Below are 17,755 nucleotides of genomic sequence, written 5' to 3' on the forward strand. Positions count from 1 at the left end.
GGCAGATCACAAGGTCAGGAGATCGAGACTTTCCTGGCTAACACGGTGAAACCCCGTCTCTACTAAAAATGCAAAAAAAAAAAAAAAAAAAAAAAAAATTAGCCGGGTGTGGTGTTGGGCACCTGTAGTCCCAGCTACTCGGGAGGCTGAGGCAGGAGAATGGCGTGAACCCGGGAGGCAGAGCTTGCAGTGAGCCGAGATCTCGCCACTGCACTCCAGCCTGGATGACAGAGCAAGACTCCGTCTCAAAAAAAAAGAAAAGAAAAGAAAGTGAGGTAGAAGCTGTGAGCTTCCCCTCCCATATCCATTTCCCCTCCCTTCATTAATAAGGGACAGATATGTGTCCAGCTGGAAGGCCACGTTGCCAGTCACTCCCACGCAGAGAGAATTCCAGGAATTGTAAGCAGAGTCAGCAGCCAATGGGACTTCTAAGAAAGTTCTTTAAAGCTGAGCATACTCGTTCCCGAGGCACAGCCCTGAGCCTTCCTCCTCCTTGCCTTCTAGAGTGGGGATGCAATGGCTGGCACTGCAACAGCAGGCTTGTGACCTAAGGCACATGCTCAAGTGGCAGCCAAACAGACAGAGAACCCCGACTCTCTGATGACCCTGGAGCTGCTGCTGTGTCTGCCCCACCCACCGCCCAACCCCTGATGTGAGAGAAGTGAAAACACAGCTCCACCCTGTTTAAGCTCCTGTCACTGTGGGTCTGTTGTGAGCAGCCAGACACCATTCCGAAGCCACACAGACAGCTGCAAACTCTGAGGTACCGCCGCCACGTGGGTCACAGGGAGAGCCTCTTTAGGCACAGCCTTGTGTCCACAGCCCGTTCCTCTGGGTGCTGACTCAGGACTCTTTAAGGCACGCCCAGTACCCCGATCTGCAGATAACCCAGGGGTGACCGTGCATGAGTGAGGCTGATCTCTCTTCTACTTCCTGCTCTTATTTCATGAATGTCAGTCTCGCCTCCGGGGCCAGACTGCAGGTCCCCAAGGATGATGACACAACAGATATCTTCCCTACCCTCAGGGTCAGGGCCTGTCCCACAGCTCCACGCACACCGCAGGCGCTCACATCAATTCTTGAGTGTCTGGGTTTGATTTTACTGTCAGCAGGGAGATGGCCCCCAGGTCTCTACCTGTGTGATGGCCCCTGTGGAAGCATTCAAATACTCTAGTGTGATGTAGCGTCATCACAGTGGAAAAGCGAAAACAGACGAAGCCACACTGCCCGCATGTGTGCGATGTCTCCTCATTTTCAAAGCCTTTTCTCATGTAGTATCTCATCTTCTCTTCACAGTGCTCTTTGAGTCAGGACAGGTGTAAATGCCACAGTTTTACAAATGAAAACTAGAGGCACAGAACGGCACAGGTGCTTCTTGAAGGCACATTAGTAGTAAACACGGAGTGAGGCCTGGATGGACTCCTGGGAAGGGCTCTTTCTGGGGCTCACGTATCCAGAAAGATGTGTGAATATATACGTGTGTGTGAAACACGTTGCGCTCACTGCGCCCCCACCACTGTCCCCCTGATGCATTCACGGTCCCTCTTGTCACTCTGCTTCCTCATGTACCACCTTCTAGGCAGATCCCTTTCCATCCCATTCATTGCGTCTTCCCCTCCAGAGCCAGGCAAGCATTGCCCCCGTCTTCCCTTCCTTTCCCTTCCAGACTGGTGGTCTGACATCCTCCCCTAGCCATGTCCTGTCACAGACAGGAACGTGGATTTGGGACAGAATTCATACCCTCGCTTCATTCTGTTCAGGGGCGATGTGGCTGGCTGGGAGGTCCTTGAATAGCGCTGAGGGATAAGTGCAGTTACACTGAGGCATGGAGGCTGTGCAGCCAGCGGAGCCAGCCCTGTCCACCAGACCATGGGCCACCCCCTCCTGCTGCCTGCCACATGCCTGATCCCAGCCACATCCAAGGGACAGTGTCCTAATGCTCTGGTAAGTGTTATCATCCCCAATTTATCCTGGGACTCAAGCATGTCCCTCGAACAAAGAAGGGTCAGGTGGGTGGTGCCCGGCGTCTCCGAGGCCGTCACAAGCCTGAGATGTTTGTCGTAGTGGCCGAGGAATAAGTTTAGGGCTGGAGCCAGGGTCTGGAAGAAAAGTATGACATGACCTGCCCAATCCCAGCAAGCTCTGGGGAGATTCCCCAGGGGCATTTACCATCCCACTGAGCACACGGGAGTCCGAAACATCCAGAGAGGGAGGGCTGAGTCCTTCAAAGAGAGGACAGGCCCACCTGCGTTTCCACACTGGGCTTAGAAGGGAAGAAGGTACGGCCATCCACTTCCATACGAGGGTGCCCCTGGGAGTGCCGAGGCGGAAGACATGAAGAAGACACGAAGACAGGAATTACGACTGTGTCTGCTGGGTGCCCCGAGACCCATGAGGGGCTCTGTATGTCAACCCTCAATGTCAAACACCCAAGCAAGGGAAGCATGGTGCTGCTACAGAAGCCAAGCTGCAGACGGGAAACTGCACGTACAGCATTAGTCACAAATGTTCGCTCATGAATAGTGTTTTTTTTTTTTTTTTTTAAGTATAGATGATGAACCAGATTTGGACTAATCGAAGTCAGGTTCTCATCACATACGGGAAAAAGTTCATTCCCAGAGCAAAGCATAATTTAGTAATTTCCCTATCCAGAAGACTACTTGGACATGGAGGTGAGAACCCACCTACTGTGCCACCATCTTAGGGGGAACCCTGCACCCCAGCCCACCAGTCTAAGCACAATCCCTCACCAACCAGGCTGAAATCTCCTCTCAAGTCCTAGTGACATCAGAGGCAGCCGATGTCACTCAGAGAACAGCGGCCTTGTCTCGGAAGCCTGGATGTCAGTGCTGGTTCTGCCTTTGTGGCCTGTGTGATTTCAGACCAACTAAAATCCAACTAGCTAATGTTCAGCTTCCTATGAACAGGTGCCTGAAAATGAAACTTGCCCTGCTCTTTCCTATAAACTGTCCACACTTTGAGGAAGGGTCTGGGCTCTGTTCCTGTTTTTATACCCAGCCCTCTTGTACAGGAGGTACTGGGAGGTGCTTGTGGGGCCAAATTGCATTCATTTACAGGGTTGCTGGAAGGCACAACCCCAGAATCCATGCGAGCTGTTTTGAAAATGATGGCGTCCCACCCAAACTCACATCCCTATCTCTTCTCATTGCCAGCCTTCAGAGCTGGGGGGCACTCATCACTTCATTTTTTTGTCTCTGGAGTCCCTGCTGCCATTCTCCGCTCCCTGCCTCCCACCTTCCCTGCACACCCACGCACAGATTCCGCCTCCTAATGTAGCATTTTGCTCATGTCACTCACAGATCTTAAGCCTTTCATGGTTCCCCAATGCCAACTGAATAAAAGCCAGAGTCCAAAGCCTCAAAGCCCTTCTCAATTAGGTGGAGATCCGCTTCCCTCTGCCCCATGCAGAACTCAAATGCACCAGAAATAAAATGAAACAGTCACGGTTAATAGTAACAAGGGATTACTAATAGCGATAGGAGTCTTTTTAAGTGTTTCTACATTTATTGTTACTTGATTAAATAGACTAAAGCGAACATTAACTGTCCAGGTTTTTAGCCATTTTCCTTCTCGAATGAGTAATCAAGATTTACTTGTACATGAACAGGTCCTTCCTGGCTGTCCTGCATTTTAAATATTTCTGCTAGTCACTGTGCAGGCAGAACTGACTGCACTTAATTTATAAAGGAGGATTTATGGACTTACAGATGACAACAGACAGCCAATCAATACGGGATGATAATAACAGCATGTAATATCAAGGAACATTAGGTCTCAGGCATGATTTGGGGAGAGAAGTGGGCAGTCAGAAACCTTATCATTTGAAAAAGGTCAAGGTCTGGTAGCAATAAAAATGCCTAAGCAAATAAAATCACACCTGTGAATCAGGCGAGGGCATAAATCGCAGAGTGAAAAAGGGTTTTAGACTCGGTAGAAAAATGACCTCCCTGGGCAAGGATTTGGGTTGCTGTGGGACAAATGAGGCTGCGTTGGGAAAGGGTCTATTTATTCCTGCTAAGAGCAGTAACAGTGAAATGCAGATGCGGAGACCTCCCAACCCTCGCTCCTCCTGTGGCTGAGATCTGAATCCTTCAGAAAACGGTGGAGGAACCAGACGCTGTGGAAGGCCTGCCATGCCGCGCCCGGGCTTCACCACGTGTGTTTAAGAACCACTGGCTTTATGACGTTTATGTCTGGTCATTTTTTCCAGGGGTGGGGGCGGTTTTTATTGACCTAGTAGATTGTTTGCTTGTGTAACTGGAAAGGGCAACCAAAGAAAGTAGCAAGTTGCAAATCCGACGACCAATAATCATGTTCCATTGTTAAAAATAAAACTGTGAATCATCACCGTGCTCTTTGAAAAATGCTCACAGTGTCACACAGAACTCCACAGCCAACTTTCCTTCGAAAATCTACAATCAATCCATTTAGAACAATCTAGTTCCACAGGCTTTTCAAGACTAGATGCACCCACTAAAGGGCATGTACAGAAACTCCTGAGTCCCTGAAAAAGTAGTTGGAATAGCATTTGTCTCCCGTCTACGGTTCTGCTTTCGTTGAGGAATAGTTAGAGAGATCCCATTAAATATGTGATGAATTTTCTTGTAAACGCTCCCTAGGGGACTGAATTCTCTGTTTTTCTTTCTAACATACTCCAATCAAACTTTGCAAATCCCATTCCCCAGCAAAGATCCCGCCACCTCGTGGTTTTGGAGACAAGCTTACCTCCCTGCAAGGTGTATTCGGTCACGGCTCTGCTGAAGACGCCCAGGCCGGCCCCGTTGTACGCTGCCACCTGTATCTCATACTGTGTCCAGATGATCAGGTCTGTCACCAGGCAGTAGTTCACCTCCGGGCTGGTGATGTTCCGCTGCTGGTACTCTCCGGGAAGGCCAGCCAGGCGGTACCTGTGCCACGAAGGAAGCCCATCACCATCAGGAAATAACCGAACCCGGGAAGTGTGTTTACCCGCGGTTATTCCGCAGGGTGACGGGGAAATGGAAGTAAATAAACAAGAGCAGAGCTGAGAGGTCAGCCCTAAACAATACTATTTCCTAACTCAATGATTTTGAAAAGCGTGCTCTAATCTCACAGTAATTATAAGCTCAAGGCAAAATGGAACTGACATTTCAACTACATTACGGTTAAGAAAAAATTACAGCTTTTTACATGTAACTTGTCTAGGGACTACAGTGACTTAGGACCAAAAATTCCAGACATGATTTCCGTCGGGGAGTTGCTGTAAATCAGTTTGAGAAACACTTTCCTCTTGTCAGTCTGAACATGGGGAGACTTCCAGAACCGGGCGGCACACGGTCTCGTGGCCTCCAGGGACAGAGCTTCAGAACCGGGCGGCACACGGTCTCATGGTCTGCAGGGACAGAGCTCCAGAACCGGGTGGCACACGGTCTTGTGGTCTCCAGGGACAGAGCTCCAGAAGCGGGAGGCACACGGTCTCGTGGTCTCCAGGGACAGAGTTCCAGAAGCGGCAGCACACCATCTCGTGGTTTCCAGGGACAGAGCTCCAGAAGCAGCAGCACACGGTCTCGTGGTCTCCAGGGACAGAGCTCCGGAACCGGGCGGCACACGGTCTTGTGGTCTCCAGGGACAGAGCTCCAGAAGCGGGCGGCACACGGTGTCATGGTCTCCAGGGACACAGCTCCAGAACCGGGCGGCACAAGGTCTCGTGGTCTCCAGGGACAGAGCTCCCGAAGCGGGCGGCACACCGTCTCGTGGTCTCCAGGGACAGAGCTCCGGAAGCGGGCGGCACAGGGTCTCGTGGTCTCCAGGGACAGAGCTCCCGAAGCGGGCGGCACACCGTCTCGTGGTCTCCAGGGACAGAGCTCCCGAAGCGGGTGGCACACGGTCTTGTGGTCTCCAGGGACAGAGCTCCGGAAGCGGGCGGCACACGGTCTCGTGGTCTCCAGGGACAGAGCTCCAGAAGCGGGTGGCACACCGTCTCGTGGTCTCCAGGGACAGAGCTCCAGAAGTGGCAGCACACCATCTCGTGGTCTCCAGGGACAGAGCTCCAGAAGCAGCAGCACACCGTCTCGTGGTCTCCAGGGACAGAGCTCCAGAACCAGGCAGCACACGGTCTCGTGGTCTCCAGGGACAGCGCTCCAGAAGTGGCAGCACACGGTCTCGTGGTCTCCAGGGACAGAGCTCCGGAACCGGGTGGCACACGGTCTCGTGGTCTCCAGGGACAGAGCTCCAGAAGCGGGCGGCACACGGTGTCGTGGTCTCCAGGGACACAGCTCCAGAACCGGGCGGCACACAGTCTCGTGGTCTCCAGGGACACAGCTCCAGAACCGGGTGGCACATGGTCTCGTGGTCTGCAGGGACAGAGCTCCAGAAGTGGGCGGCACACAGTCTTGTGGTCTCCAGGGACAGAGCTCCAGAAGCGGGAGGCACACGGTCTCGTGGTCTGCAGGGACAGAGCCTCAGAAGTGGGAGGCACAGGGTCTCATGGTCTCCAGGGACAGAGCTCCAGAAGCGGCAGCACACCGTCTCGTGGTCTCCAGGGACAGAGCTCCAGAAGCGGCAGCACACGGTCTCGTGGTCTCCAGGGACAGAGCTCCAGAAGCGGCAGCACACGGTCTCGTGGTCTCCAGGGACAGAGCTCCAGAAGCGGCAGCACACGGTCTCGTGGTCTCCAGGGACAGAGTTCCAGAAGCGGCAGCACACAGTCTCGTGGTCTCCAGGGACAGAGCTCCAGAACCGGGTGGCACATGGTCTCGTGGTCTCCAGGGACAGAGCTCCAGAAGCCGGCGGCACACGGTCTCATGGTCTCCAGGGACAGAGCTCCGGAACCGGGCAGCACACGGTCTTGTGGTCTCCAGGGACAGAGCTCCAGAAGTGGGCAGCACACCGTCTCGTGGTCTCCAGGGACAGAGTTCCAGAAGCGGGCGGCACACGGTCTCGTGGTCTCCAGGGACAGAGCTCTGGAACCGGGTGGCACACGGTCTCGTGGTCTCCAGGGACAGAGCTCCAGAAGCGGCAGCACATGGTCTCGTGGTCTCCAGGGACAGAGCTCCGGAACCGGGTGGCACATGGTCTCGTGGTCTCTAGGGACAGAGCTCCAGAAGCCGGCGGCACACGGTCTTGTGGTCTCCAGGGACAGAGCTCCAGAAGTGGCAGCACACGGTCTCGTGGTCTCCAGGGACAGAGCTCCAGAAGCAGCAGCACACGGTCTTGTGGTCTCCAGGGACAGAGTTCCAGAAGTGGCAGCACACGGTCTCGTGGTCTCCAGGGACAGAGCTCCGGAACCGGGTGGCACATGGTCTCGTGGTCTCCAGGGACAGAGCTCCAGAAGCCGGCGGCACACGGTCTCGTGGTCTCCAGGGACAGAGCTCCAGAAGCAGGCAGCACACCGTCTCGTGGTCTCCAGGGACAGAGCTCCGGAAGCGGGCGGCACACCGTCTCGTGGTCTCCAGGGACAGAGCTCCGGAAGCGGGCGGCACACCGTCTCGTGGTCTCCAGGGACAGAGCTCCGGAAGCGGGCGGCACAGGGTCTCGTGGTCTCCAGGGACAGAGCTCCGGAACCGGGCGGCACAGGGTCTCATGGTCTCCAGGGACAGAGCTCTGGAACCGGGTGGCACACGGTCTCATGGTCTCCAGGGACAGAGCTCCAGAAGCGGGCGGCACAGGGTCTCGTGATCTCCAGGGACAGAGCTCCGGAACCGGGGGGCGCACGGTCTCGTGGTCTGCAGGGACAGAGCTCCAGAAGCGGGCGGCACACCGTCTCGTGGTCTCCAGGGACAGAGTTCCATTTAGGAATTGCGGGTTTGTCCAAGTGCATCCCAGAACTGGAATAAGCGGCATTGAAAAGGTGTTGAAACTTCTAAAATACCAGTGCAGTGCTGAGTATGACAAACTGCTTTGTAGAAGACCTCTGTGGGCGCTTGGGTACTATGTTCTGAGTGTACGAAAGGTGGAAATTTCAAGTAGTGCTTATAAAAGAGAAGACAATATACACAACTCAGGACTTAGGATGTATAAATTAGGAAACTGTTGTGTGTACTGTGAGAAGATCTGTCATCGTATTATTTTGACTGCAAACGTTTCTCCATGATTTGGTCTATAGAAGTTAATGCACTGAACTGACTCAGGTAATTTACTGAGCCTTCCTGGATCAGTACCCCTGCGTAAACCCAGTAGGAGTGACTGCCCTGTCATCCTGCAGCTTCCAAGAGCCTCTGATTTCTATCCCAGAAGTGGCTCCTGCCTCACAGTCCCACACTTGAGTGGCAGCAAATCTGCTGGCTTTTCACGGCATGTGGAAATCTTCAGGCTCCTGCAGGATGCTGATCTCTGAGCTCGGTGGCTCTGCAGTTTCCATGTCCATCACCTATGTGGTCCCATGGGGGCAGGGCACCTGAGCACGAAGGGGAAGGAGCCGAGACGACACGCGTGGACCGGAACATCAGTAAGGCTGCTGACATCGAAGCAGAGAAGAAACCCAGAAATTCAGGCCCTAAAATGTAAAACAACTTTCCCAAGAGAAGGACGGCTTGAAAATCAGGAGTTTCCGAGAGCATCCTCTCGTTCCCTCTTGCTGCCAACCATGTGCACTCGGTGGGGCCTGTTTGATAGAAAACAAATGATCAAAAGCAGACGGCCCTTGAATAGCAAGAAGGTACCGGGCTGCCTTCTGTCTCTTGCCTGAAAGGAGCAAGTGGCCCCTGGGCTTGCCTGGTGGGAGACTCAGGGACAGGACGGCCTTATTCTGTGATGGGCAAAAATGAAAATCAAGTTATCAAACCACGTTTTGGCTTCATAATGTGTCCACCTCTGACTCCTTTACTGAACGACCTGCACCAAGCAAGTACACGTGCAATTCCCAGGGGGTGTTCAGGTCGCCGACATAGCACGATGGTCCTCAAGGCAGTGGGCCAGTGGAAGAAAGGCTTGGCATGGATTCACCTGTGTGACAGGCATTTCCACTTACATTCACCATCTACAAGAGATGAACTCTTGAAACAAATGGGACTGAGACAGCCATTTGGGAAAAGGTAGAAACTGGCTCCGTGCCCACACCATGCACCTGAGTAGCCTGGGCATGGTGGCCCCAAGCACCGTCTGTAATCACTACGACAGAATGAGGATGGCCCTTGAGAAGGATTCCTCGTGTGGACCCAACGCTACACAATGCACAGTCCAGGGAAGAGCCGAGGAACCAGCATCGGAAGACTTTGCTCAACAACCACTCAGGAGCTGGGTGGTGTTGGGAAAATTCCAAACTTCTCCGAGCCTTGGTTTCCACCTCTTTAAGGTGGGAATGACGGTAGCATTTCCATGCTTGTTGCAAGAGTCAAAGGAGACACTGAATGTACAAGAGATGTGAAGGTGTAAAGCACTCCCTAAATATATATATATATATTTAAACACTGCTCTTCTACTGAGAAGTATGGAAGAGATAACTGTGAGTTATAAGGAACTACACCTACATGAGCCACCCATCTTCTCCGGGACCACTCTTTATACCACTGTGAAAAACAAACTGCAGAATTCACATCTTCCGAAGAGCCTGTGCTCCCCTCCGGAACAGGCATGTTGGCCCATTCTGACCAGTGGCTCTGAGTGCTTTTGTAATAGTCACAGGATGTGTAAGAAGGTCACAATTAATAACGGAAGTGCAGGGCAGCCTCCTCTTGCTGGTAGGATATGTTGCCCAGGAGACCATCTCAGCCAGAACAAGATGATTTTTTATACAGAAATAAACAGGAGAATGTTTTTAAAGGACATAACCCCTATGCTCCTCTCAAAGAAACACCCTGCCTATTATTATAAATATTTTATTACTGCACACACATCCTAACTACTTCTTATGGCTGGAGCCACGGAAGTGATTTATTTCTCTTTGCTTTCCTTGCATTGTGCCTCGGATCTGACACAGAGGCTGTGCCCTGGAGGATACACACTCACAAACAGAGAGCTGATGTGCAGACCGGAGGATTATGCGGAAATGTTTCTAAGCTAATTCATTTTGGCATGGCTCTTTAATTTCTGAAAACTTTGATATTCACAGGCCTAGGGTAGTGCACACCCTCATCTTAGGGCTTTTGGGATTTAAGCTCCTGCAAATACAGAAGATGCCCTCATCCCCAGCACCCGACTCTACTGACCCCATCACAGAAAATCCTTTTAACGGTAGTAATCCTGCAAAATAGAGAAACGTGCAGTCCCTGACGTGGCCTCGTAACATCAGAGAGATTTTATTATTAAACTCTGTGCCCTGGGCCTGGTTGTGTGGGATGACTTTTAAAGTCATTACTTGACAGCTTCAGCCTAAGGAAACTCTTTCTGCACGTGCTGAAGAAAGGCAGAGACAGAGGGATGACAAGCCTGTGCAGCTGGGTAGAGAGGGCAGCCAATTATTCTCATTAGTGGATGGGTGCAGAACGAGAGGGAATGGCTAAGGCAGGGGCAAGAGCAGCAGTGCCACAGGAGCCCTCGGCCGCAGGCAGGCGGCGGGGACTCGGGGCTATTTTCTGGAGCGGAGGAGGTCAGGCAATTAGGAACTGTCCCAGGGGATCAACAGGAACTAGAGCCCACGGCCCTTACCCCGAGGGGACAGAACTGCAAGTTCCTCTTCCCCCTTCTTTGAAATGAGGAAGGACAGTTGGAGCCTCGAGACAAAAGGGACCTTGCTATGGATTGGAGCTCTTTGTGTACCCCTGGGGATAGCCCATTTAAACCACTTCAGGTGGTTTACCGTCTGGCTTACATTTAGAAGAGAATCTCAACACTGGAGGAAAAACTTGAAAACAGCGGCAAATTGATTTTGACAGGCAAATATTCCAGGCATATAGAAAAACACATATTAAATGATGAATGGATGACTACACACACACACACACACACACACACACACACACACACACACATATATGGAAGGTGTTGCCCTTCATACACAAGGATAATGAAGCTGAAGACGCAGCATTTCCCAATTTCTTACATTTATCTAAGAAATTAAATCTGTCTGCTGATGACCTTCGTTAGCCACTATTTACTGATCAGACACTTGGAACGAGCCCAGGAAGGGAATAAGGGGATACCTACTGTTCTTGCCCCAGTAACACTGGCAAAATTAACAAATCTGTCCACAGTGCTTCAATCTATTAGAAGAGATTTAATAATTATCATGCAATTCTGCTTTACTTTTACTTGTGTCAACAGACCACTGCGAATATCACGTTCAGGGCAATTTTAAAATTAGCAGTTTTGGCAAAGGAGGTTTCTTTTCTCAAACACAGACAAGTTCAGATACAGTGTTCCCAACAATTCTAGAAGCCTAACTGTCCTTTATAAAGCAAAGATAGCACCCTGGCTGCCCTTCAGCCACATCTGGCCCGCAGAAGTGTGCGTTAGCCCTGCCCTTTGTTTCCAAATATATTGATTTCATTCCCAACATCTAAAAGTTGTGAGGTTTCAGGTACAAAGGTAGATTTTTTAATTTCTGGAAATACTAGAAGATCTGGCATTAGTGAACAACACACCAGCATGGTGACAACTGGCTAATAACTACATCAAATTAATTATTCTTAATTTAAAATTACTGTATTGAACAACACATGCCCTTGATTGAAAACTTAAATGGAATCAAAAGACTCACAATGAGGCCAGATGCGGTGGTTCATGCCTGTAATTCCAGCACTTTGGGAGGCTGAGAGGGACAGATCACCTCAGGTCAGGAGTTTGAGACCAGCTTGGTCAACATGGTGAAATGCTGTCTCTACTAAAAATACAAAAATTAGCCAGGTGTGGTGGCACATGCCTGTAATCCCAGCTACTTGGGAGGCTGAGGCAGGAGAATCGCTTGAACCCAGGAGGTGGAGTTTTCAGTGAGCCAAGATCGTGCCACTGCACTCCAGCCTGGGCGACAAAAGTGAAACTCCATCTCAAAAAAAAAAGCACAATGAATATTATACCTTGCTTCCAACCCCTAATACTCCCTCCATTCTCCTGCTAAAATGCTACCCCGACACCAGTTTTGTGTGTGCCATTTATGGTCGAATATGCACAGAACGTCTCTGTAAGGCTGCCCACGCTGGTCTGTGCATTCCAGTTTGCCACAGTCTCCACCACTCCCTAACATCTCACACCTGGTCTGCCTCCTTTGGTTCCTGTTTGGCTCTTACAGACATTAGAGTTTGCAACCCTCCGTGAAATCGACGCTCAGCTCTAATGGCGGCCTAAAGATGGTCAATCACGGGGTACTTGCCTGAGGATGTAACCACGCAACACCCCGTTGTGCTCTGTTTCTGGGGGCGGCTGCCACTGGACCATAATGGATTGATTGGTCCGCCCACTGGCCACTATATTTTTCGGGGGAGCACTGGGTGGTTCTTCAGGTAGCATCAACCTAAACATAAAAGATGGGTAGGAACAAGAGAGATGAGTACTAGAAACAAGGGGGGCCCCTTTGCATTTCATCTATCTTGCTGAATCTTGAGCCTGACTACTCACGAAAATCGGGTTTCAAGAAAAGCAAAACTCACAGCCCACGAAACCGAAAGGACATGAGAAACAGTTACCACAAATCAACATAACAGAAAATCAGTTAACCAAGCAGCGAGGAAGGCGCAGAGGTGACTTTGTTCTTTGTGAGTAGCGCCAGCACCTCAGCCCTTTAGAAAGACTGTAAACCTGAACGTATCCGCTCCTGGGCCCGCAGTCTCAGACTCCTCCCAAACTGTTTTCTTCGGCTCTTTCAATATTTCTCATATCAAACTCCCACGTTTTGGGGGAAAAAAGGATTTAGAGCTCAGCTGTTCTACAAGTCAAGTCCACTGAAAGCTCAGGTTGGTTGGGGAGGGCGTGCTGAAATGTGATGAAGCCATTTTCCCATGTCACCTCCGAATGAGATTTTTTCAGAGGCGGCCCTCACAGGGATGGGAGAGCACGAAGACCGCTCAGGAACGCAAAGCCTCGGCAGAGACAGAGGAGTCTTTGGCTTCCCTTACAGCACGCTGGGTGTTGACTTGTTAAGACTGTGGCACCAGCTTCCACCCGGCAGTGGGGTGGGCAAAGGACATGGAAAACATGTAAGCTCTTAATTTCCTGTGTACAGAGGGCTGTGCTGTCAGGAGCGATTTATGTAGGCACAGCCAGGTCGCCACAGGAAAAATCCAAGAAACCTGCCTCACAGCAACGAAGGAAGGCCCAGCTAAGCCTGCGTGGGACGGTGTTTCCCTCTTTGTGACAGGCTTTTCTGCTCATGTTTTGGGCGGTCTCCCTGAGGGAGGCCAGTGGGTTGCTGTGATCAATTCCACCACCTATTGTGATGCTTCTGTTTGGCATTCAGGCCCCTGGCTGTTCCGCGCCCCCACCTGGGGCGGGATTCACGCACCTGCTTGTCTCAGCGCTGTACTGGCCCCTGCCCACTTCGTTCACTGCGCACACCCGGAATTGATAGGTGCGAGCCGGAGTCAGGCCGCTCACGGTGACGCCTGTCATCTCGGGGCCAACATTTGACAGATGCACTTTCCACGGAGAGTCTGAAAGAATGAAGAAAACGAATTCAAGCCCACAGAAGTGCATGTCTGAATAATAAGAGGTGAATGCCAAGGCCTTCTCAGGGAACATCTCATTTGCTTAGCAGGACAGCACTAGGAGAAGGAATACTTATCCCATTGAGCAGGTGTGGAAACGGAGGCTGCAGTCATGTGGCTAGTAATCTGCAAGCCAGAAAGGAAACTCTGCCCCCCCCGCCCCCATGCCGCCATCAATGAGCAAAGGGATTATTTTGTGCAACCTGCATGTGGCGGTTTAAAAGGAACCAAAACGTCCCTAATTCCTGTGTTCGGTATGTAAGGGGAGAAAGTTCTCTGTCGGCTCACGTGGTTAGGCAGATTGCAGATTTGTCTCCCAGAAAAGGATGCTGCACATGTCACTGAATGATAAATAAAAACTATATTCATTAACATTTTAATAAAAGAGGAAATGAGCACGATAAAGACAGATGGGCTGTGTATTTCGCAGCCCATCTGTGTGGCAGACCCATTACGCCACCACACCCCTGAGTGGCTTTGGCTGGAGAGAGACGTAATGAAATTCACAGCGAGTTTAGAATATCTTCCCACCCAGCTTTCCAGCAGGTGTGCAAGAGCGACTCTGCCAGCCAAATGCGCTCTCGCCGGCAAGGCTTCTGAAGGTTCTGCTGGAGATCCTACACCCTTGTGTGTGTGTACTTCTTTTTTTTTTTTTTTTTTTTTTTTTTTTTTGCAGAGTTTAAACATGCTTTTCAGCCCAATCATTTTGTAGAGTGATGCCTTGGAATGAACAAGGTCTTGGCAGTGACTTCCAGCATCCGCTGTCGGTTTCCATTCTGAATTGCGATGATGCTTGAACTGAATTTTCAAGTTATTAGTGAAGTAAGACCTGGGTGGGGGAAACTCTTTTGGAAATCGAGCTGTCTTGCTGACCTGAAGTGGTGCTAAGGTCCCTTTCACCCCGTTAGAGATGGTCAGAAAGAGGTGGCGCACGCCTTCTACCACGGTGCTGGGCTAGGCGGAGCCTGCAGACAGTACCAGCTGCATATCAACATTCACACATAAAATCCCAGCCGCTACTCCAAAAACCTACAGCCCGAACCGCGGGGATTCGCGAGTCCGCGCCTGCGAGCTCATCAGAAATGCACTCCAGCTCCTTACCTATCACAAGTAGTGGCCATAAATTGCTCCAAAATGAAAATGAGACTCTCAAAGGCAACTTCAGTGGCCCCACACAGAGATGTCTATCACTAAGACTGGATTCCTTAACACAAAGTTAAGCTGCTCTGAAGCATGAAGCCAGTTGGCTAGGAAGATGGAATCTTTTTAATTATTTCAAATAAAGCTGCTTCCAAAAATGGGTTTCTGGGAATGCAGTCTTCGCCACCAGCTGGGCATTTCAGTGTTCCTGGCTTTTGATTTCCAGTGACATGGATAATGGGCAGCTGATGAGGATCCCCCTCTCTGTGTGTCTTCTTTAAAAACAAAATGTGTGCATTCCCAGTTACCTATGGAAGAACTCACAGCAACTTCTCTTTTCACTCTGGGAGCCTGAAATCCTTCCACTGGCACCACGCAGCTCGTGGTGATCTGGTTTGCCAAGCAGTCTCCCTTACGGAAAACAGCCGTTTGTCAATGTGGAAGACGAAAGGTCTTTCCCAGTATCAGGGCAACCGGACTCGGTTGGTAGAAGGCAGGGCCCCTTCGTGCCAAGTCCAGCTTCCATGGAAATTCTGTTCTCATTCTGAAGAGAACTGGTATGTAGAAGAAAGAAGCATGGAGACCACAGCTGACGATGAGCTCTCTCACTTAAGGGTGTTCAGTTTTGTTTGAACTTCTGTGAAAACAGTGGACAAATCAGAACCGCAATGATATTGCATCTAACACCCACTAGGGTGGCTATTACTAGAAACACACACACACACACAAACAGAATATAACAGGTGTTGGGAAGGATGTGGAGAAATTCCACTCCATTGCACTGTTGTTGCAAATGTAAAATGGGGTAGCTGCTACAGAAAACAGTATGGTGGCTCCGCAAAAAAATTCGGACAGAATTACCATATAATCCAGCAATTCTGCTTCGGAGTATACACCCAAAGGAACTGAAAGGAGGGGTTCGAAGAGATATGTGAACACCTGTGTTCACAGTAGCCTTATTCACAGTAGCCAAAAGGTAGAAGCAACTTGTAGGATATGATGAGGTTTCTCTTCAAAGAACTCGATCAATCTTTTATTCTTTAATTTATAGTACCCTCCACCCCGCTGCCTTTTCCCTTTTTTTCCTTTTTGCCTTTGTTAGATGCCACAGTACCAGGCGTTATCAGTACCAGCTCACATTCCCTTCCTTATTTGCAAAGAGGACTCACTTTCTAGCTCATTATAGAGCTCCCCCCTTCCCCTTTCCTCTCCGCTTTCTTTCACGTGCCCGCCTTATCTAAAAAAAGCAAAAGTTTAGCCAACCGGGATTAGTTTAGATTGTACAACCCGGCCCCAGCCAACGGGGAAAGGGTACAGGGGCAGGACTTGCGTCAGGAATAAAGGCTCTCGTGCCTTTTGTTCAGGTGTGCTCTCGTGGCGACCGGCCAAGGAGGCACCCCTCTGCGCAGAAGTAAAATTGCTTTGCTAAGAATCCTTTGTTCGAGTGTTCAATTTCCTTAGGATTTTGAGCATTATTGCTAGCAAACCCAACTGCCCACCAATGGATGAATGGGTAAACAGAATGAGATCTGCCCATACAATGGCTACTATTCAGCTTTTTAAATGAAGGATATTAGGACAAATGCCAGAACATGGATGAACCTTGAGCACAGTATATGATGTGAAATAAGTCACAAAAAGACGAATGCTATATGATTCCACTTGTATGAGACATCTAGAACAGTTAAATTCACAGAGACAGAAAGTAGGAGGAGTAGGGTAAGGAGAAATGGGGAGTTATTGTTTAGTGAGACAGAAGTTTTGCAACATGAAAAGAGCTCTAGAGAAGGATGGTGGTGACGGTGGTAAAACAGTGTGAATGTGTTTAATGCCACTGAACCGTGCACTTAGAAACAGTGAACATGGTGTTTTCTTAATGTGTGTTTATGCCTGTAATCCCTGCACTCTGGGAGGCCGAGGCGGGTGGATCACGAGGTCAGGAGTTCAAGACCAGCCTGGCCAAGATGGTGAAACCCTATCTCTACTAAAAATACAAAAATGTACCTGGGCCTGGTGGCGGGTGCCTGTAATCCCAGCTACTCGGGAGGCTGGGGCAGAGAACTGCTTAAACCCGAGAGGCAGAAGTTGCAGTGAGCTAGGATCGCGCCACTGCACTCCAGCCTGGGCGACGAGAGCGAAACTCCATCTCAATCAGTCAATCAATCAATCCAAATGATGAAAAGATGGGGGATAACATAATCCCCAAGACGCTCCCGAGTATGAAATAACATACATTGAAAGCATCTAGCTGTAAGCTTGGCCCAGGGTACCTCCCTCTCCCTAGATCCAAGCTCCACCCTCCCTACCGAGCTCTGCCCTAAGGGATCCTGCCCTTAGGCTTCCCATAGACAAGGGGAGCAAATTTAAGGCTCTTCCTGCCCGCTCACTGGGAGGCTGCCTGGGGCCACCTGGGTCCTTCATCCAAAGGGTCCTCCTCTTTTCCAAGCGGTGGCCCTACACAATCTCTCCTTCTGGGGTTCTGCAACTGCCTTAGGCTCTCTGACCTACGAGTGAAACCCGCTCTGAGGCTACCAGCCCCAGGGAACAGCTCCCCTCTACTCGCACCTCTACAAGCATTTCCCTTCTACAACTTCCTCCTTGATTGCTCTCACTCAGGAACACCATCTTTTCCCGCAGGAAGCTTGACTGACACTGGACTCAGTAAAGGTCTTCTTCCACCCCTTTTTTCCTTCAGACATCACAGTGTCTAGAAGTGAGGCATTCACCTGCTCTGTCAGGCACAGTGAACAAACGTCGTTTCAGACAGAGACAGTCAAGAGGACAACTGTTGTAACCAGGTGACTGAAGCGATTAATCAGACCGAGGGAGAGGCAGAGCAAGGCTGGAGACGCCGTCTTCCTGCCCTCGGCCCCATCCCACCAGCCTGACCCTGCCTGATCCTAGCTGCTTTTTCACTCAAGTGTAAACAGCTCCTGAAAGTCCAGAGCCCCAGCCTCAGGGTCCAGAGTCTGCTGCCCGGTTTGATTTGACAACAGGGCCTATTAATTTCCTCTGCACCTCCGCGCTCTGCTCAGTCCTGC

At 50.6% G+C, this 17,755-nt stretch overlaps 1 protein-coding gene across 10 annotated transcripts in view; it reads right to left on the minus strand.

The window, feature by feature from the left end:
• LOC105483388 (sidekick cell adhesion molecule 1) overlaps positions 1-17,755 on the minus strand; it is a 960,109-nt gene that overhangs the window by 238,675 nt on the left and 703,679 nt on the right. For all 10 annotated transcript variants that reach the window (XM_071095418.1, XM_071095417.1, XM_071095416.1 and 7 more), the window contains 3 exons: positions 13,373-13,520; positions 12,245-12,385; positions 4,747-4,928 (listed from right to left, as the gene is read on the minus strand). In XM_071095418.1, coding sequence (XP_070951519.1) covers positions 4,747-4,928; positions 12,245-12,385; positions 13,373-13,520 — 471 coding nt within the window. The remainder of the gene's footprint in view (positions 1-4,746; positions 4,929-12,244; positions 12,386-13,372; positions 13,521-17,755) is intronic.

Source organism: Macaca nemestrina, chromosome 4 (assembly GCF_043159975.1).
Source record: "Macaca nemestrina isolate mMacNem1 chromosome 4, mMacNem.hap1, whole genome shotgun sequence".
Classification (NCBI taxonomy): Eukaryota; Metazoa; Chordata; class Mammalia; order Primates; family Cercopithecidae; genus Macaca; species Macaca nemestrina.